Source organism: Hypanus sabinus, chromosome 25 (assembly GCF_030144855.1).
Source record: "Hypanus sabinus isolate sHypSab1 chromosome 25, sHypSab1.hap1, whole genome shotgun sequence".
In the NCBI taxonomy this organism is placed as follows: Eukaryota; Metazoa; Chordata; class Chondrichthyes; order Myliobatiformes; family Dasyatidae; genus Hypanus; species Hypanus sabinus.
Genome location: NC_082730.1, coordinates 10,041,217 through 10,062,998, shown reverse-complemented (window position 1 = coordinate 10,062,998; position 21,782 = coordinate 10,041,217). Strand labels below are relative to the sequence as shown.

Genomic DNA, 21,782 nt, shown 5'->3' with positions numbered 1-21,782 from the left:
CAATCTCCCTCCTGTATGCTGATTTATTACCACATTTGACACAATCTGCAACAGTGGTGTCATCAGCAAACTTGAATATGGCATTGGAGCTGTGCTTAGCCACACAGTCATAAGTGCAAAGTGAGCAGAGCAGGGGACTAAGCACACAGCCCTGCGGTGCATCTGTGCCAATGGAGATCATAAAAGAGATGATATCACCAATCCAAACTGACTGGGGTCTGCAAGTGTGGAAATCCAAGATCCAATTTCACAAGGTGGTATTGAGGCCAAGGTCTTAAAGATCGTTATTTAGCTTTGGTGGTCGTATTGAATGCTGAGCTGTAGTCAATAAAGGACATCCTGATGTATGTATCTTTGCTGGCCAGGTGTCCCAGGATTGCGTGAAGAGCCAATGAGTTGACATCTGCAGTGGACCTATTTCTCTGGTAGGCAAACTGGAGTGGATCCGAGATACCTTTAAAGCAGGAGCTGATATATTTCATCACCAACCTCTCAAAACACTTCACCACTGTGGATGTACATCAGTGCAATGGGGTGATTGTCACAAAGGCAGGTCACCACGCTCTTCTTGAGCACTGGCATAATTGAACCACACACTGCCAAAGCGAGAGGGTTAAAGATCTCAGTGAACACTCCAGCCAGTTGGTCAGCACAGGTCTTCAGTACGCAGCCAGGTACTCTGTCTGGTCTAGATGCCTTCTGTGAATTCACCCTCCTGAAGGTGGCCTGCATGTCAGAGACTGAGATCATTGGATCATTGGAGGTTGTTGGGGTTTGAGATCGTTTCTGACGGTCAAAAGTGAGCATAGAAGGCACTGAGCTCACCTGGAAGCCAGGGACCTGCTGTCTCCCGTGTCACTCGATTTAACTTTGAAGGCAGTGATAGCATTCAAGCTGCCACTGCTGTTGAGCTTCCCTCGCTGATTCAAGTTTGCTTTAAAAAGTTTCTAAATGTTGAAAAATTATAAAGAGCAGTAAATCAAATCACTATTTAGTGTGACCATCCTTCGCCTTGAAAACTGCACCAATTCTTTTAGATACACTGTCATGCAGTTTTATAAGAAAATCAGCTGGTAGGTTGTTCCAAACGTCTTAGAGAACTTGCCGCAGTTCTTCTGCAGACATTGGCTGTCTAGTTTGCTTCTGTCTCACAAGGTAATCCCAGACAGTCTCGGTGGTGTTGAGATCAGGGCTCTGATACCATCTATTGAAGAACTCCCTGATCTTCTTTTCACTGAAGATAGTTCCTTATGGCCTTGGTCATTTATTTGATGTCATTGTCCTACTCCAGAATGAAGATGCCTCTCTGATGTTATTACATGATGGATGAGAATCTCCTTGTACATCTCAGCATTGAGGATTCCAATAATTCAGACCACATCACCAACTCCATTTGCAGAAATGTAGCCCCAAACCTGCAGGGAACCTCTGCTATGCTTCACTGTTGGCTGCAGACACTCATTCACGTAGCACTCTCGAGATCATCTACGGACAAACTACCTCTTGCTGTAGCCAAAACTTTCAAATTTTGATTTGTCAGTCCAGAGCACCTGCTGCCATTATTCAGCACCCCAGTCCTGGTGTTTTTGTGCATAGGTGAATCTCTTGGCTTTGTTTACACTTCGGAGGAATGGCTTGGTTGTCCTTTGCCCAATTTGATTCTTTCTACACCCGTTTCTGCTTCAGTTAATCAGTTTAGTTCATTCAACTCATTATGTCAGTGTAATTTATTATCTCTGTTGATTGAACTGAACACAGTACTCCAAGAATTTGGCAATGAATTACCAGAAGCCAATGTTCAAAATACTGCATTGTCACAGATCATCAAATATAATGCTCAATTAATTTATCTTTTGAGAATTACTACCCAGAGATTGCTAGCTTCCCATTACTTTATCAATTAAAAATTATATATGGTATTTAGTATCCACCAATGAAAATAAAAGGCAAGTACTAATTTATTAGCTTGTACTTCAGCAGACTTTAACTATGATCATAAACACAAGAAATTCTGCAGATGTTGGGAATCAGAGCCACACACACAAGCACCTTAGCAGGACAGACATCTTCTATGGGAATGAATCAACAGCTGATATTTCAGGCCGAGACCCTTCATCAGAACTACAGCTATTGTTAGCTATGATCAAATATTTCATGATGGACTTTAATCGGTTGATCTGTAAAAGGGTATTGCTTTGGACAATAAAGTTCTATAAGACAGAACTTAGTTAGGGAGATATGTGTTGGGAAACTAGTTACATAAACACTGGTTATTCACTTATGCCTAGACTCAATTGTACCAGAAGTGAAAAAAGATTCATAATATAGAATCTAATTATATAACAGCTCAAGTCAAATTATTTAAACAGTTAATATGCTTAAGCCCCAATTAAAAGCTGAAGCACTTAAGGATTACATCCAAAACATTTTACTAAGCAATTTACATGTGCCACTGTATGCAAGAACCTTTAATAACTTAAAATACTGAGCCATTTGAACTAATAATCCAGAGAACAAGTTGAAATTCCACTGTGGTATACTGCTTTCAAATAAATTCTGTTTAAAAAAGTGGTAGGAGATTTTTTTTCTCCTGAAAAATGGAAATGGTTGTAAAAAAAAACAAACTGCTTGATGTTTGCTGTCCAAGCCAAGGAACATGGTGTTTGTTTGCTTTCTCAGTCTGGAATACTGGCTGCTCCACCCCTGTGCAGGTGAATCTTATGCAACTAGCAAAATGCTTGGGAAATTCAGTCAGTTTTGCACACGGGGTGGAACCAACGACCACTACAGGCCAACTTGGCAGCAACACCCAGCTCCACTGACAAAAAAATATATAAATAGTAAAGCTTAGTGGAGAATATGTGATTAAAAATGTAATAAGTTCTGCACAAGGGGAAGAATGTGACTGTCACCCAGAGCTATAACTTATCATCCAAAACAGGCAATGTTATTTTCAAGCAGATGTACACTGAAGCCCAAAGAAGCCTCTTAAGACTTATGAATTTTGTCACGTTTATAACATTATTGTATGGCATGGATCTGACATGTTAAAGGATAATTTACCTCTCAAATTTTCAGTTAAAACTGAATAAATAGGCTGCATAATACTCAGTCATCAGAAAAAAAGAGCTTTAGCCTTTTTAATTCAGAGATACAGCTTGGGACAGGCCCTTCCGGCCCAATGAGGAAGTATTGCCCAGCAACCCACCTATTTAATAATGGTAAAATGCTCCTGTGCCTCACTGGTACATAGGGCAGCAACCTTGCCCTTTCTTTACTGTTTGTCTGCTTTACCAGGCTGAGTTGCCAGCTCAATGCTCAACCCAGCACAGATGGAAAGCATGCAAGGTGCTGGCCGGATTTGAACTCAGGACCACTCGCCTCGAAGTCCGGTGCGAATGAGACTATACCACTGGCGGGTGAATGCACCTGTTTAAGCCTAGCCTAATCACGGGACGATTTCCAACGACCAGTCAGCCTACTAACTGGTACGTCTTTGTACTGTGGTAGGAAACCAGAAGAGCTGGAGGAATCCAGCTGGAGGAGAACGTACGAACTCCTTGAAGAATTGAACTCCAATGGCCTGAGCTGTAATAACATCATGTTAATTGCTATGTCACCGCAGCATCCTTTTCTAAACTAAGTTTACACTTATCTACATAGTCTGTCCTTTGACAAAGAAATCTGCATTGCCAGTGTAGTTTAAGAACTTCAAATAGTTGACAAAAAGAATAACAGTGCATTTAGAAACTGCAAATACTGTTCCATAAGTACTTCAGATTACTGTAGCCGTATATGGGGGATCTGCACAATGTATAATGGTGGCATTGGAAAGCAGTAAAAATGCAACAGAAAGCAACAGCACTCAAAAACTGTGTGAATTCTGAATTGAAAATCCTGCAAAGAGTAGTGGATGTGGCCCAGTCCATCACAGGTAAAGATCTCTCCACCACTGAATGCATCTACACAAAATACTATTGAAGGAAAACAGCATCCATTATCAGGGGCTCCCACCACCCAGGTCACATTTTCTTCTTGCTGTTGCCACCAGGAAGAAGATTCAGGAGCCTCAGGACTCACATCACTAGGTTCAGGAACAGTTACTACCCCTCACCCACCAGGCTCTTGAACCTGAGACTTCACTTGCCCCGTCACTGAACCATTCCCACAACCTATGGACTCACTTTCAAGGACTCCTCATCTCACGTTTTTGATATTTATTGTTTGTTTGTTTATTTATTTATTAATTATTTTGTTTTTGTCCTTCATTTTATATTTGCAGAGCTTGTTGTCTGCCCTGCTGGTGCAGTCTTTCATTGATTCTATTACAGTTATTGGGTTTACTAAGTACGCCCGCAAGAAAACAAACCTCAGGGTTACTTAGATAATAAAATTTACTTTGAACAACACTCGTACAGTTAATTATATCTATGTGGACAAGGCGATATCTAAGCAACCTTCTAAATTTATTCGTGGAGAACATGTCTAAGACAGGCTTGGGAAATATTCCCCAACTTCTAACTTTATTTTAAGCAGTTGGGAGGACACTACTCACCCTTCTTGTTTTTCTTCTCTTCATCATCCATACCTGCTCCTAAGAGCGTGAAAATGATACCAGTTTGGGAGTTCAAACCCACTGCTGTCACAACAATCCGACCGGACCCTTCCATTACGTGGGTACCTGGGAAGAGAGGGGCAGAAGGTTAGAAGGTTACACCATCTAGTTAAGGTAACAGCAGTAGACAGCTTTCAAGGCTGAATCACTGGCATTTCTTCTCTCTCCCCACCTCCCTTTGATAGGTTTATTATTCCTCAGTCAAAGGAATGAAAGTCATTAGGAACACAGAAACATAGAAAACCTACAGCACAATACAGGCCCTTTGGCCCACAAAGCTGTGCTGAACATGTCCTTACCTTAGCAATTACCTAGGGCTACCCATAGTCCTCTATTTTTCCAAGCTCCATCCACCTGTCCAGAAGTCTCTTAAAAGACCCTATCGTACCCGCCTCTACCACTGTCGCTGGCAGCCCATTCCACGCACTTACCATTCTCTGCATAAAAAAAACTTACCTCTGACATCTCCTCTGTACCTACTTCCAAGCACCTTAAAACTGTGTTAGCCTCTCGTGTTAGCCATTGCAGCCCTGGGAAAAAGCCTTTGACTACCCACACGATCAATGCCTCTCATCATCTTATACACCTCTGTCAGGTCACCTCTCATCCTCCGTCGCTCTAAGGAGAAAAGGCCGAGTTCACTCGACCTATTCTCATAAGGCATGCTCCCCAATCCAGGCAACATCCTTGTAAATCTCCTCTGCACCCTTACTATGGTTTCCACCTCCTTCCTGTAGTGAGGCAACCAGAACTGAGCACAGTACTCCAAGTGGGGTCTGACCAGGGTCCTATATAGCTGCAACATTACCTCTTGGCTCCTACACTAAGTCCCATAATTGATTAAGGCCAATGCACTGTATGCTTTCTGAGATGTTTCTAGTAATGGGAGTGTCCCATACCAGAAGGCACAACTTCAGAATACAAGTACTGTATGTCCCTTTAGAGCAGAGATGAGAAGGGAGTTCTTTAGCCAAAGAATGGCAAATCTGTGGAATTCATTGCCACAGACGGCTGTGGAGGCCAAGTCATTGAGTATATTTAAAGCAGAGGTTGATAGGTTCTTGATTAGTAAGGATGTCAAAGGTTATGGGGGAGAAGGCAGGACAATGGTGTTGAGAGGGATAACAAATCAGCCACGATGGAATGGAGGAGTGGACTTGATGGAATGAATGGCCTAATTCTGCTCCTATGTCTTATGGCCTTAAGGTAATGTCAGCAGCCAACTTACAATGCTGAATCAATGATGTTTCCTCTCCCCCGGTGTACGTTTATTTTTCCTCATTACACAAAACAAAAGAATAGATGCAATTCCATAGAAATATTGTGTAGAAAGTCAAAATTAGCAAAGCAGTCACAGGCTTTTAGCTCTCAGGGCTTTAGACCTTAATAGAGGGAGACGCAGTCAGAGGTTTCGTAATGATGTGGTTCCAAATAACTCAGTTATTTTAGAAAACACCTTAACGATTCATTAACTTTTGACTGAAAATTAATTAGCACTGTTGAACAAAGTGTCTTTGCTCAGTCTATCATCACGCTGTGCTGCTTCAAGAAGGCTAACAGTTTCTTTAAGAATGCCTGGATCCCTGGCCATTCCCTTTACTCTCTTCTACCTTCTTGGAGAAGACAGAGAGATTTGAAAGCCCCGGTGTTCAAAATCAAGAACTGACTCTTCCCCACTGCTTTTAAGACTCATAGAACTGTACAGCACAGTACAGGACCTTTGGCTCACAAAGTCAACCAACTCCAAAATCAATCTAACCCTTCCCTCCCACATAGCCTTCCATGTTTCTATCATCCATGAGCGTATCTAAGAATCTCTTAAATGTCCCCAAAGTATCTGCCTCTACCGCCACCCCTGGGAGTGCACTCCACATGCCTACCACTCTCTGTGTAAAAAACATACCTCTAACTTCCCCCCCTATATTTTCTTTCAACCACTTTAATATTATGTCCTCTCATAGTAGCCTGTGTCACCCTGGGGAAAAGGCTTTATCCTCTCTAAGTTTCTTATCATGACTCTATCAAGTCACCTTTCATCCTCCTTTCTAAAGAGAAAAGCTCGTCCAACCTCTCCTGATGAGAAAATCCAGGCAGCACCCCCGCAAATCTCCTCTGCACTCTCTTTAAAGCTTCCACGTCCTTCCTATAACAAGGTGACCAGAAATGAACGCAATGCTCCAAGTGTAGTCTATCCAGAGCTTTATAGAGCTGCAACATTACCCCTTGAACTCAATGTCCTGACTGATGAAGGTCAGCACACCATAACCGGCCTATCAACTTGTGCCGCAACTTTGAGGGATCTAGGGATGTCGATCCCAAGATCCCACTGTTCCTCCACCCCTAAGGATCCTGCCATTAATGCTGAATATCTAATAATTCATCAATCACTGCCATGAATCTGAAAGGAGAAGGCAGTAGACCATGGGGAAAAGGGGACACCAGATGGTACAGTGTCCTCTTCTATCATATTTCTTCTTTATTTCTTTATTTTTTTTCTCCTCATCACCTTCCAGCTTCTCACTTCATCCCTCCTCTCCCACCCATCTACCTTTCCTCTCACCTGCTCATTTATCAGCTGCCAACTTGTGCTCCTCCCTCTCACCCCACCTTCTTCTCCCTTCCTTTCCACTCTCTGCCCGAAACGTTGACTATTTATTCCTCTCCAAAGATGCTGCCAGACCTGCTGAGATCCTCCAGCATTGTGTGTGTGTTACCCTGAATTCCCAGCATCTACAGAATCTCTTGTGTCTGTCATCGACTTGTCTACATCCTTCGTTTGACATTGGGACATCCAGAACATGCCCTCTTCTCATTGTTACCACCAGTGGAGGTACATGAGCCTGAAGACACACACTCAACATTTTAGAAGAAGCTTTTTCACCTCCACCATTAGATTTCTGAGTAGTCCATGAATCCATGAACACCACCTCACTGTTCCTCTTTTGCATTATTTATTTTTGTTGGATGGCGATGTGGAGATAAGTCTCCATCAAAGGTGGTGTAAGGTGCTCCCTCCCTCTGCTAGCCTGCAAATAGATCACCCTTGGGCAAGAAGCACCTGCTCAGCCCCCTGATCAGGGTCACGTAAAGCCATGGGAGCAGGTGGTGGACGACTGCATGAGCAGCCGGTGCAGATCACAAGTCTTGGTTATGTGACCACTGACCCCAGGCAGACAATCTCTGAAGGGTATTGCTAATGGCTGGGGTCACTCGTCTTGTAAAGACACTGTCCAGATGAAGGCAATGGCAAACCACTTCTGTAGGAACAATTGCCAAGAACAATCACATAAGGAATGACTGATTTGTTTTTGTAACTTCTAGTAATTTTTATGTATTTGCACTATACAGCTGTTGCAGAACAACAGATTTCATGACACAGAGTATGTCAGGGATTCTGATCCTCAGGAGGAAAAGAACTACGTTCCAAGTTAACTAGTTTCAAGTCACAAAGCTCTTATACTCAATTGCCTGTTGGATATTCACTGGGAGTTTTAATTAGCCCCCAAACTTTTTAACAACTATTTCACAGCAGTGATTCAAAAAGGCAGCTCACTACCACTTACTCAAGGAAAATGAGGGATGGGCAATTAAACTCTGGCTCAGTCTGTGAAGTCTACATCTCCTTAGAAACTATCAAAAACAGCATGTATTCTGACCACTCTGAGCAATTCTAACCATTTCTTGAACTTACCAGAGAGTAACATGGGATCTTTCTCCAGGGATTTCTTCACATGGTCTGACTCTCCTGTTAAAGAACTTTCATCGATCTTTAAGTCATTTCCTTGGATGAGGACGCCATCGGCTGGTAACAGGTCACCTGGGGATGGGAAAACATTCAAAGTTTACAAGCTCAACAGGTACTGGGACCAAAGGCAAGTCCACCCCCAATCGAATAACGTGGCTCTAGGGCCCTATAAAGCTTAAAAGGAAGATTTTTAAAGGTGAGCTTTATTTATTGCAGGTACATCAAAATATTGACACAAACTGAAATGCATCTGAGGATGTGCTGGGGGCAGCCCACAAGTGTTACCGTGCTTCTGGCACCAGCGTAGCACGCCCACAGCTTACTAGCCCTAACCCATATGTCTTTGAAATGTGGGAGGAAACTGGAGCACCCAGAGGAAACTCACGTATAGAACATGTAAACTCCTTACAGACAACGGAGGGAATTGAACCCTGATCTTATAGCCGGTACTGTAAGTTGTTACACCACCTTACTGTCCTAACAGGCACAACCCTAATGATGAAAGATTGACAACTATGACCACTTGGCACTAAAATGGACTCCATTTTGTTTTGTTCTAATTGTCTTCTTTCTTATAAAAATCTGTATTTAATTAATGCATTTCTTGTGAATCTCCAAGTGGACCATGGTGTTGTTGTGGATCGGAGGCTTGCATCCCTCATTGACCCGGAGAGCTACACTGGCTGGAGTCAGGGCTTTATGCTTTGACTCTTGGTAAGGTTACCTATGCCAAACAGGTCAAAGGGTAGAGTTCAGACTAAGAGTGGTCCCCCCCCCCACCCCCCAGACCTTTAGGTTTGGGGGTTCAGCTCAGGGCTAACACCCCTGACTGGTTAAATAAATTTGCTACAGAAACAGCGATGAAGAACCCTTGTACATCTGAGTGCGACGGTATTCCTGAGTCTCCACCCGGGACTTGTATGATTGACAGTAGTGAAAACCGAGAGGAAGCTACTGACATGATGAAGGAAGCCCTGAACACCGCCAGAGATAGAAAACCTTCACTGCTGCTCGAAATGCCAGCGGCGTCACGGGCAGTGAGTTTCCTATGAATGCTACTTATCTGATGCTACATGGTGGATACAGGCAAAGCCCTCGCCACCACTGATGACAAGACGACAGCATCCATTATCAAGAAACCAACCATCCAGGCCATGCTCTCCTCCTCCTGCTACTACCACCATTCAGGAAGTACTGGAGCTTCAGGTCCCACACCACACACAGTTACTACCCTAGAACCATCAGCCTCTTGGACCAGTGTGGACAACTTCACTCACGACTCTGAACTGATTCTACAACCGAAGAACTCAAGTTTCAAAAACTCTACCACTCATGTCCTCAGCGTGTTGGTTGTCATGCTTTATTTACGTACAGTTTTTCACAAGTTCTATTGTATTTCTTTATCTTCCTGTAGATGCCTGCAAGAAGACGAATCTCATGGTAGTACACGGTGACAGTGACATAACTTAATAAATTTACTCTGTAATTTGATATTGTTGCAAGTAAGTTTGGAAGCTACTGATATGATGAAGGAAGCCTGGAACATCACCAGAAATGGGGGACCTTCATTGCTGCCCTAAACGGCACTGTCATAATGAGCAAGAGAAGAGAGGAGGGAACAAACATTTGTCATTGCACACATGAACACATATGTATGAGAATAAACTCAAATTTGACTCGTTTTGCTACCCCAGGCAGCCTAAATGTAGGAAAAGCAAATAACATCAGCATTAACGCTATTACAGCACAAGACCCCTTGCTTAATGACATTGGTCCATGGAATAACAAAAGTCCGGAACCCTTGGGATACGGAGTAAGGGTTACTACTCCTTTGGCTCACCGAGACCACTTCAGTTGTTGAGCACCCATTTCCTCCATCTGCCTAAAGCTCCTCCTCACCTGGATCCACCCGTCACCTCCAGTGTCTGTCAACTGAGATGCCGATCTGGCAGTACAAACCATATGGAGTGGACTCCATTTACACTACTTTCCAAAGCTCAAAGCTGCCCCAAGCCAGCTGATTGCTTAAGACCACAAGACATAGTAGAATTAGGCCATTTGGCCCATCGATTCTGCTCTTTTCAATCACTGCTGTTTCTTTTCAACCTCATTTTCCACACGATTGTTAACCTCCTTACCAATCACAAACCTATGAATCTCTGCCTTAAATACATTCATGGCCATTGCCTTCAACCCCTCTATAGCAATGAATTCCACAGATACAGCACCCTTTGGCCGAAGAAATACATCTTCATCCCATTTCTAAAGTGACGTCCTTCTATTCTGACGCCCATGTCCTCAGCTCATATATCATCCTACTTATGGAAACATCCTCTCCATGTCCACCCTCCCAGGCCTTTCAGCATCTATTTGGTTTCAGTGAGACTCTCCCCCCCTCCCCACACTCCCACCGATCCTCCTGGACTCCAGTGAGTATAGGCCCAGAGGCATCAAATGCCCCTCATACATTAACCCTTTCATTCCTGGGATCATTCCTGTGACCCTCCTCTGGACCATCTCCAGAACTAGCACACCTTTCCTCAATGACGGGGCCTCTCCCATTAGGGAAGTGGCTACACAGCATCCACGGCATGACCACTAGACTCCAAAACAGCTACCTCAGGCTGATCAACACCTCCACTTACTAACCTACCCCACCACACCTACATACACATCACCTAGTGTCACCTTATGTACAGCCGAACACTCTGTATATAAGTTACTTGCGTTGTTATGAATGTACCACAGCTCTGAGGGGCCGAAGGGTGCGGGGTAGCCCCCTCCTTTGTGAGAATCGCAAGATCACTATTGATTTGGGTCAGGAGACCCAGGAAATGAGAGAGAGACGTGCGGAATGTCTTGATCCCCCCGGCGATATAAAGCTACGGGAAACGGCCATTGTCACTTGGAGACAGACTTGTTTATTGCAATACTGTGCTACGTGGAAGCCCTCAGGCAAAGTGGGCTGGTTGAGAGAGGGATTGCATTACCCCCAACCTGATTGACATCTGAGATCCTGTGAGTCAGGATAAAAGAGGGTCTGTGGGAACAGCCCCTCAGACGCACCAGAAGAAATGCTAGCGATCCCGTAATAGCGGAAGCCGGTGGGGGAGGAGGCCATGTGCGTTTGGTTCCATTTGCCCCGGAACCGGTGGCTTTTACCACGGAAGAACGGCTTTTAGCTAACAACGGGGAAACCAACTCCCAACCACTCTCGAAGAATTGACATCATAAAAGGAATGGGCAAGTTAAACCTCCGTCTTTCTCTCAAACCAAAAAGGCTGCATCCTACAGCTTGAACGAACTAAAGTGACTTTTATATTTCCATCGGACAATACATTATCCCCTAGATAACGATAGAGCTATTTCTTCTTGATTCTTATTATACCCGCGCTTTTAGATTTAGTATTGACGACGTATATTATCTGTATGTTTGCATTGATATTATTTTTGTGTATTTTTTATCAATAAATACTGTTAAAAATAGTACCATCAGACTTCAATGGACCTCTCTATCTTGGCTGGTAAGTGACCCAGTTACGGGGTTCGTAACAGCGTACGTTGCTTTATAGGATTGTTTTTATATTTATATTTATTTTGCTTTATTTTGCCCCCTGTGTTCTTTAAGCTTCTTGTGTTTTTTTTATTCTGCATCAGATCTGGAGTAACAATCAGTTCATTCCCCTTTTTACTTGTGTACTAGAGGATATTCTAGCATTTGGCCCATTGAGTCTGCTGCGCCACTTCATCATGACTGATCCATTTCCCTCTCAGCCCCAATCCCCTGCCTTCTCCCTGTGTCCCTTCATGCCCTGATTAATCAATAATCTATCAACTTCTACCTTAAATCATCCAATGATCTGGCCTCCACAGCCACCTGTGGCAACGAATTACACAGATTCATCACTCTCTGGCTAAAGAAATTCCTCCTCATCTCTGTTCTAAAAGGACAACCCTCTATTCTGAGACTGTGCCCTCTGGTCTTTGACTCCCCCACCATAGGAAATATCCTCTATACATTCGAGGTGGACAGATTTCAATGAGATCCCCCCCCATTCTTCTGAACTCCAGTGAATAGAGGCCCAGAGCCATCAAACACTCCCCATATGACAAGCCTTTCAACCCCGGAATCATTTTCGTGAACCTCCTCCAATACTGAAGTATGCCAATGAACAACCTTGAATCTTGAAATCTATGCCCCCTGGTCTTTGACCATGGCGTGAAAAGAAATCCACCCTTCCGATCTACAGTCTCCCTGACCTTCTGTTTTACACACTGAATCATCTCAGTCTCTGCGGTCCTGAAGTAAACAATGGTAACTAATCCACTCAAGGCACAGCTCCAATTTTCCAGTTCTAACAACATCATCAAATTCCCTCTTCACTCGCACCCAGGCAAGTACATCTTTCCTCCAATGTGGTAACCAGAGAAGCAGAAGATAGTTATGACACAAAATGAAGCCATTCAGCCCATCATTAATAATTTTTTTCAAATTTTTATTTATTTTTTTACTTAGGGATACAGCGCAGTTTTGGACCTGTGCCGCCCAACTACACCCATGTGATCAATTCACCTACTAACTCATAAATCTTTGGAACGTGGGATGAAACTAAAGTACCTGTTGGAAATATATGTGGTCAAGGGGAGACATACAGACTCCTTACAGACAGTAGCAGGGACTGAACCTGGATGGCTGGTACAATGATAGTGTTATGCAGCTGTGCCGTGCCTTCTCTGGAAGTTAGTCAGAGAAGCCACCTTGGTCCTATTCTCTGGCTTTTTCCACGTAACTCTGTGAGGCTCTCCCTCTCAGCTGCCTATCTAATTGTTAGCAAACAAGGGCTGGGGAAAGGGACTGGTTGAGGTGATTGGCATGAAAATCGTGGGCCGAAGGGCCCTACTTCTGTGCCGTGATAAGAGTTTCATATACTCTTTATCACTCTCTCAAATGTAAGTCACCTAGGAGATAGACAACACTAAAATGGCTGTGTTGTTGAGATCTGAGATTAATAACATTAAGAACCATATCGAGGATAAACTCTTAGCTTTCAATCTCACGGCACATCAGGCAAAGCTGCCTCAGGGCTTGGGGTGTGGCATCCTCTCTAATATACAAAGATTACTGTGAACTGGCAGGACAGCAGAAAAGGTCGCCGGCTGCAGTCCACCATCACTGCAGGTCTTGATGGGTCCAGGACAAAGAAGGGGCCAGGAAACACCTTTGTGGACACCATCCACCCGACAAATTGCCTTTTTCTAAAAGATCCCCATTCGAAGCACTATGATAATAATAATTATCATTATTATGACAATCCATAAAAACCGACAGGATACAATATTACAGGATAAACAAGCAAGAATAACTTACTTAATTGATTTACAGTTATAAGAAAAAGTTTGTGAACCCTTTGCTATTTCCCAGTTTTCTGCGTTAATTACTCATAATTGATGGTCCGATCTTCATCTAAGTCACAATAACAGACAAACACAATCTGCCTAAACTAATAACACACAAACAATTTGTACTTCTTCTCATCAATACTGAGCATAAAATTTAAACAATCACAGTCCAAGTTCAAAAAGCTATGTGAACCTCTGGGGTAATGCTATTTGGAGTCAGGTGTTCAATCAATGAGATGAGATTGGAGGTGTGGGTTGTAGAGGTGCCCTGCCCGATAAAAAAGACACACGCAGTCAGGTTACTGACAGAGCCTGCTCTTCTCAAGAAAGATCTGTTTATGTGCACCATGCCTCCATCAAAACAACTTTTAGAGAACCTTTGAAGAAGAGTTGTAGAGATGCACGAAACTGGAAAAAGCTACAAGAGCGTTTCTAAAGACCTGAGTGTTCATCAGTCCACAGTAAGAGAAATTGTCTACAAATGGAGGAAACTCAGTACTGCTGCTACTCTCCCTAGGAGTGAGCATCCTGCAAAGATCACACCAAGGCACAACATGCAAAACTGAAGGACATAAGAAAGAAACCAAAGGAAACAGCAAAAGACCTGCAGAAATCTCTCAAGCTTGCTACAGTCTCTGTTCATGTGTCCACTGTAAGAAAAACACTGAACAAGAAAGGTGTTTGTGGAAGGACACCACGGAGGAAACCACTACTCTCCGAAAAAAAAATTGCTGCAAGTCTCAAGTTTGCAAAAGACCAGCTGGATTTTTCACTACACTTCTGGGAAAATGTTCTGTGGATAGAAGAGACAAAATTTGAACTTCCTGGCAGAAATGCACATTGTTGTGCTTGGAGGAAGAAAGGGCTCTGCACACCAACACCAAAACCTTATTCCAACTGTGAAACATGGTGGGAGGAGTATCATGTTTTGGGGCTGCTTCAGGGTCTGGACAGTTTGCAATCATTTAGGGAATTATGAATTCAAAATTGTATCAAGACATTTTACAGGAGAATGCCACGGTAGTGAATGGTCTGTCACCTGAAGCTTAATAGAAGTTGAATGATACAACAAGACAATGATCCAAAACACAAGAGTAAATCAACAACAGAATGGTTTAAAAAAGAAGAAAATTTGTGTTTTGGTTTGGCCAAGTCAGAGTCCAGACCCGATAGAGATGCTGTGGCATGAGCTGAAGAGGGATGTTCCTGCAAGATGTCCCACAATTATTAATAAATTGAAACTGCTTTGTATATAGAAATGGTCTAGAATTCCTCCTCGTTGTTGTGCAAGTCTGATCAGTAGCCACAGGAAATATATGGTGGTTATTATTATTGTGACTTAGATGAAGATCAGACCACATTTTATGAGTAATTAAATGTAGACAACCAGGTAATTGCAAAGGGTTCACAAACTTTACTTGCAACTGTGTATTTATTAAGCAAGTTATTCTTGCTTGTTTATCCTTTACCTCAAGCTCCCTAATCAAATCCAGTTCATCACACAACACCCAATCCAGAATTGACTTTCCCCTGGTGGGCCCAGTGACAAGTTGTCCTGAAAAGTCATCTTGTAGGCATCCTACAGATTCTCTCTATTGTGATCCAGCACTAACCCGATTTTCCCAATCTACCTACACACTGAAATCCCCAATGACATAACATTGCCCTTTTGACTTGCCCTGTCTATCTTCCATTGTAGTTTGTAGCCCACGTCCTGGCTACAGTTCAGAGGCAGTTTCTTAACTCCTCCGATCCCATGTCACTTCTTTCTAATGATTTGATTTCATTTCTTTTTAACCAACAGAGCCACAACACCCCTCAGCTTAGCTGCCGTTCTTTTGATACAAGGTGTATCCTTGGACGTTAAGCTCCCCACCATGTTCTTCCTCCAGCCATGACTCAGTCATGCCCTCGTCATCATACCTAACAATCTCTAATGGCGCTACAACATCATCTACTTATTCTGTATACTGCACGTATTCAAATATAACGCCTTCAGTCCTGTATTCATCACCCTTTTCGATTTTGTCCCCCTGTTACACTGCCACGCGTCCCACTGAATGCAATCTAGCTCTATCATCTGCCTGTCCTTCCTCAGGGTCTCACTACACTCTGCTCAACTTGTACACTGTCCCATCCTCAGCCCTATCACTCTGGCCATCCTGCCCACAAGGATATCGGTCCCCCTCGGGTTCAGGTGTAACCCGTTCCTTTTGCACAGGAAGAGATCCCAATGATCCAGAAATTTGAAATCCTGCTCTCCTGCACCAGTTCCTCAGCCACGCATTCATATGCCAAATCATTTTATTCTTACCCTCGATAGCGCTTGAACAGGCAGAAATCAAGAGATTACTTCCCTAGAGGTCCTGCTTTTCAGCTCCCTATCTTCTCTTTTTTCCCTACATTTTGTCATTGGTGCTAACGTGTACCAAGACTCCTGGCTGCTCAGCCTTCCCCTTTAGAATGCCACTGACCCGATCCGAGACATCCCTAACCCTGACAGATGGGAGGCAGCATACCATCTGGGTGTCTCTTCACATTTACAAAATCTCGTGCCTACTCCTCTAACAATGGAAGCCCCTCCCACTACTGCAGTCCTTTTCTCCTGCTTCCCTTCTGAGCTACAGCACCAGACTCAGTACCAGAGACCCTGTCGCTTTCCTTTGACCCTTGTAGATTGTCCCTCTCAATAGTAACTAAAGCAGTACCCTTATTATTAAGAACGGCCGCAGGGGTACTCTGTGCTGTCTGCCTACTTCCTTTCCCTCTCCCTGACCACTTATGGGTGACTACCTCGCTGCAGTCTACCTATCTATCTACCTATAAATAATTTTATTAACAGAGCACTTCTCATACAGACGACATAGTTCAAAGTGCTTTACAATGGGATAAAGTGCAAACATGAAAATAAGATAAAAATAAAAAGGAAAATAAAAGGCAAAAATATTTTAGTTAAAAGCAAGGTTAAATAAATAGGTTTTGAGCTGGCAATTGAAAGTGCCGAGTCTGCATCCCTTACAGTTTTAAGAGTTGAATTCAATAACTTAGGAGCGTACTTCAAAAAAGCTGACCTGCCAATTATCTTTTGAGGGAAATTGTTTAAATTTAAGTGACGGTGGGAGAAGGCCTGAGAGTTTGCGCATCATTATGAAAAGAAAATGATTCTTTGTGTAGTCCGGTCCCAGACCATTAAGAGCTTTGAAAACAAGTAAGAGAACTTTAAAATCAATTCTAAATGATACAGGAAGCCAATGCAGAGTAACTAGTACAGAAGTGATATGTTCCTTCATCCTGGTTTTGGTTAAAAGTCTAGCAACAATATTCTGAATGAGCTGAAGTTTGTTGATAGATTCCTTTGGAAGGCCAGTGAAAAGTACACAGCAGTGATCTATCCATTTGATGTAAAGAGGAGAATGAGTTTTTCAGCATCACTATGTGACAGAAACTGATGTATCGTTGCAATATTTCTTAAGTGTGGAATTGCTGTTCTGGTCACTCTCTTTATGTGGGGTTTAAAACTCAAAGCTAAATCACAGATAAAACCCAGGCTAGTTACTTCTGATTTTACACAGGCAGCCATGTTTCCAAGTTTATCAAGAAGTTTATCTTTTTTTGGCTCTGGATCTAACTGAAAGTATTTCAGCTTTATCTTCACTCAGTTTTAGGAAATTATTGCTCATCCATTTGTTTATTGCAGCCATACCAGAAGTCCAAGAAGACAGCATGTTATCATCATTAGGCTCAACCAAGATATACAACTTTGTGTTATCTGCATAACTGTGGAAATCAAGTTTATGCTCTTGAATGATGTCTCCTAAGAGTAGCATGTATAAGGAGAAAAGTAGGGGACTTGTAAATACTATGGAGGACTTCTAGTCCAGTTTTCCTCAATTTTCTCTCAGCTACTCTACAAGATTACTTGAGTTTGCTGACAGAATTAGTTATCCATGGCGATGTTTTACTAAGTGATTTATTTTTAACTCTAAGTGGGGCCACTGTGTTTAATATATTTGTTAAGTTATTGTTGAAACCAAGTCTAGCTCCTGGCCTTCATGTGTGCTCAGCTACTAAGTATAGCAGAACCGTTTCTACTGACAGGAGAAAGGGCAAAGGTGGGCTACTGGTGCCTTAAAACCATTCGCTTCGTGCAGATGAGGCCCGTCAGCTGTGGCTGGCAGCTCATCTACAGAAGGTAAACTCTGATCTCAAACCTCTGCTGCCTTGCAGCTGTACCCACTCATGGGGAAGGCTTCTGGAACAAACCCCGAGGGAAAAACCGAAGCTGAGGTCCCTCAGGCAGTCCTACGTGGAGTTCAACACTGACTGTCATCTTCTGCGAAGCTGCTGTGCCAAACTGTAACAGGGTCCGCCATTCCTTTGGATTCATCAACTGTGTGGAGGGGGCAACAGTTTGCTCTCTGTATCGTACTGCCTTAGCTTGCCTATCATGTAGTCAGCTGGGATGCAACATCCATGGTCAACCCGACCAAGGGAGGGCCTCAGATGTTGAAAGAACCAACCATTTAATTTACTGAGCAGATTAAGTTACATAAACTAGCCAGCTCAAAGAACTTAAATTGTATCGAGAAACTTTTTTTTAAAAACTGTAATTCATTTTGTAGTCTTGGCTCCAGGCAGAAGGGCATCAAAATATACACAAAAATGATCGGGGATACTGGTATCAGACAGAGAGGCATTAATAATATTTAACCCTTTTGTCCAGTGTATTTCCAAGTTGATGGGTAGGTCAGAGACATGCTGGGTAGGATCTATGAATTCAGCTGCCATAGAGTTTGCATTTGAGGGATCCTTAATATGAATATTGAAATCACCAGAGACGAGAATCGTGTCATAGCTCAATATAATAGAGGGCAAGAATTCTAATAGTGGATTTAGGAGGGCGATAAACTACAACACAGAGGACAGGATCCGTATCACAAATTTTAAAGATATGTACCTCAAAACTTGAAAAATTGCTGACAGACAGCAGATTGAACCTAAAGTGCTTTATGAGCACAATAGCAAGCCCATCACCTTGTCAAGAGCCCTTGATACGCTGACACCGTCATAGTCATGGGGGCATAGTTCAGATAACTGGCTACATTAATTTGGCTTTATCCAGGTCTCCGTTAAGAACATAAAGTCAAGGCCTGTAGAGGTAAAAAAATCATTTAAGGTAAAAAGTCGTATTTGAAAGGGATCTCCCATTTAGACAGCAAGCTTAAAACAGAGTAACTTCAAGTGTTGCAACAGGGGAGGTAGACTTTAAGAGTAGTAGGTTATTTCTGTGGACTATAGGGTTATTAAAAGAAAAAACACATCACCTTAAAAGCTTCTTCCCCCAGGCAGTTAATCTGATCATCTATTCTAGATAGCACCCTCTCCACTATCTATTACACCACTGCATGGCACTGTAAACACTTTAAACACTATTTATAATGTTGTTTATGTTGCCATAAATGCTGGAGTTTATGGGTTTCTTTTTGGGTGGCAGGGTGGAGATGCATCTCTACCAAAGGTGGTGCAAGTCACTCCTTCCCTCCACTAGCCTGCAGGTCACCCTTGGGGAAGGTGTAGCATCTGCATAGCCCCCCAATCAGGGTCATGTGAAGCCATGGGAGCAGGTGATAGTTGGTCATGTGAACAGCTGGTGCATATCACAAGTCCTGGTTATGCGACCACTGATGCCAGGCAGACAATCTCTGAAGAGAATTGATAATGGCTGGGGTCACCCATCTTGTAAAGACACTGCCCAGAAGAAGGAAATGGCAAAGCAGTTCTGTGTAGAAAAATTTGCCAAGAACAATCATGGTCCAGACCATGATCGCCCACTCATATGACACAGTCGATAAGGATGAGGATGAATTATGTATTTATGCATATTTTGTTCTATATCTATACTTCTAAAATTATTTACATCATTGTTTACCCTTTATAATTATTGAATGATTTTAGTTGTATGTCTGCACCAATGCACTGCAGCAAATCCCTAAAGCGTGTAAAGGTGTACCGCAAATACAAGTTGATCCTTGACCTTTGACCCTTCTGCCATCTGAATGGTTTCATCTTCACAATTTTGCTTTTGCACTATTTCTGTAAGCTATTGGATTTAAAAAGAAACGTACACAGCACTGCTCCCACCGAACAATCGATTTCACAACACATGACAGTGATAATAAGCTTGATTTTGGCTCTCTTCCTATTACAACCATTAAAGATGAGGTACAAGAGCCTGAAGATCCCCCACTCAATGTTTTAGGAACAGCTTCTTCCCCTCCAACATCAGATTTCCATCATGGCTGACTTATTATTGCTCTCAACCCTATTTCTCCTGCCTACTCCTCGTAACCCTTGGATGACTTTACTAATCAGAACTCTATCAACCTCTGCTTTAAATATACCCAATAACTTGGCCTCCACAGTCTTCTGTGGTAATGAGTTCCACAGATTCACCACCCTCTGGCTAAAGAAATTCCTCCTCATCTCCATTCTAAGGAGACGCCCTTCTACTCTGAGGTTGTGCTACCACTCCCCGTGTGCTGTAAGATACCGGAGCAGAATTAGGCCATTTGGCCCATTGAGTCTGCTCTGCTATTCAATCATGGCTAATCTATTATCCCTCACAACCCCATTATCCTGCCTTTTCGCCCTTACTCACTAAGTACCTATCACCTTCACTTTAAATAATTTGACCTCAATTGCCACCTGTGCCAATAAATTGTACAGATTCACCACTCTGATTTCACTATTTCTCTCTCACACCATTCATTTATTTTTGTAGCTTGTAGTAATGCTATTTTTGTCTTGCATAAAACAACAAATTCATGACAAGCGTCAGTGATAACAAACGTCATTCTGACTCCCCTGTCGAAGGCATCGCTGGTCCCTGCTGATCACTCACCGTACTTGATCTGGGCAATGTCCCCGACTACGATCTCAGCCACCGGGATCTGGATAACCTGGCCCTTTCGGATCACGGTGAACTTCTGCTCCTGCTCGATGCGGCTCTGCAGCCCACGGAACTGCTTCTCCTTACTCCAGTCGTTGAAGGCTGTCACCAGCACCACACAGATGACCGAGAGGAGGATAGCCGCCCCTTCGATCCAACCAGCATCTGCCTCCCCTTCATCTTCGCCACCTGCGGCATCTCCACACACTGGGGGGGGGGAATAGAAATACAGTTGATGGAAAGAGTCAACTGAATAAATTAACTTAAATTACAAGGCATTATTTAACATATAGTCAGTGGCCTCTTTAAAAAGCACACTACATGTTAATGCTAATATCTCATCAGCCAATCATATGACAAAAACTCACTGTGTAAAAGCACTCAGACATGGCCAAGAGGTTCAGTTGCAACACACACAAAAATAGGTTCAGTTGTTGTCAGACCAAACATTAGAAAGGAGAAGAGATGTAATCGAAGTGACTTCGATGGTAGAATGATTGTTGATACCAGCTGGGGTGATTTATCTTAGAAACTGCTGATCTCCTGGGATTTTCACACACAACCATCTTTAGAGTTTACAGAGATTGGCCACAAAACTTTAAAAAAAACATCCAGTGGAGGTAAATGCCTTGTTAATGAGAGAGGTCAGAGGAGAATAGCCAGGCTGGTTCAAGCCGACAGGAACACCAGCGATTAAAAATAAGCACACCTCGCAAGACCGCTGTGCAGAAGAGAATCTCTGAATGCACAACATGTCAAACCTTGAGGTAGATGGGTTACAACCACTGGATTCCACTCCTAGCAAAGTGGCTACTGAGTGTATGACTGTCAGACTTTGCACCTCGAGCCATTAATCCCTTAAGTCTGCTTTGCCAACCAGCCAGACCCTGCTGATGGCTCAGCTTTTTCCCAGTACTGCTGGAATGGTCCAGTACGGGCAACTCGAATGTGCAGGAACATTAGAAGCGACAGAGAGTAGTGTATTTCGTCAATACATCAGGGATACATCCGTTCCCACCACTGATAGCATCTACAGGAGGCATTGCCCCAGGAAGGACACATCCATCGTCAAA

General features: G+C 43.1%; 1 protein-coding gene across 9 annotated transcripts in view; it reads right to left on the bottom strand.

Annotated features, from left to right (window-relative positions):
- Nucleotides 1–21,782, bottom strand: part of LOC132380994 (plasma membrane calcium-transporting ATPase 1-like) — a 344,539-nt gene that overhangs the window by 103,963 nt on the left and 218,794 nt on the right. For all 9 annotated transcript variants that reach the window (XM_059950036.1, XM_059950039.1, XM_059950041.1 and 6 more), the window contains 3 exons: nt 20,662–20,916; nt 8,307–8,432; nt 4,556–4,681 (listed from right to left, as the gene is read on the bottom strand). In XM_059950036.1, the coding sequence (XP_059806019.1) occupies nt 4,556–4,681; nt 8,307–8,432; nt 20,662–20,916 (507 nt within the window). The remainder of the gene's footprint in view (nt 1–4,555; nt 4,682–8,306; nt 8,433–20,661; nt 20,917–21,782) is intronic.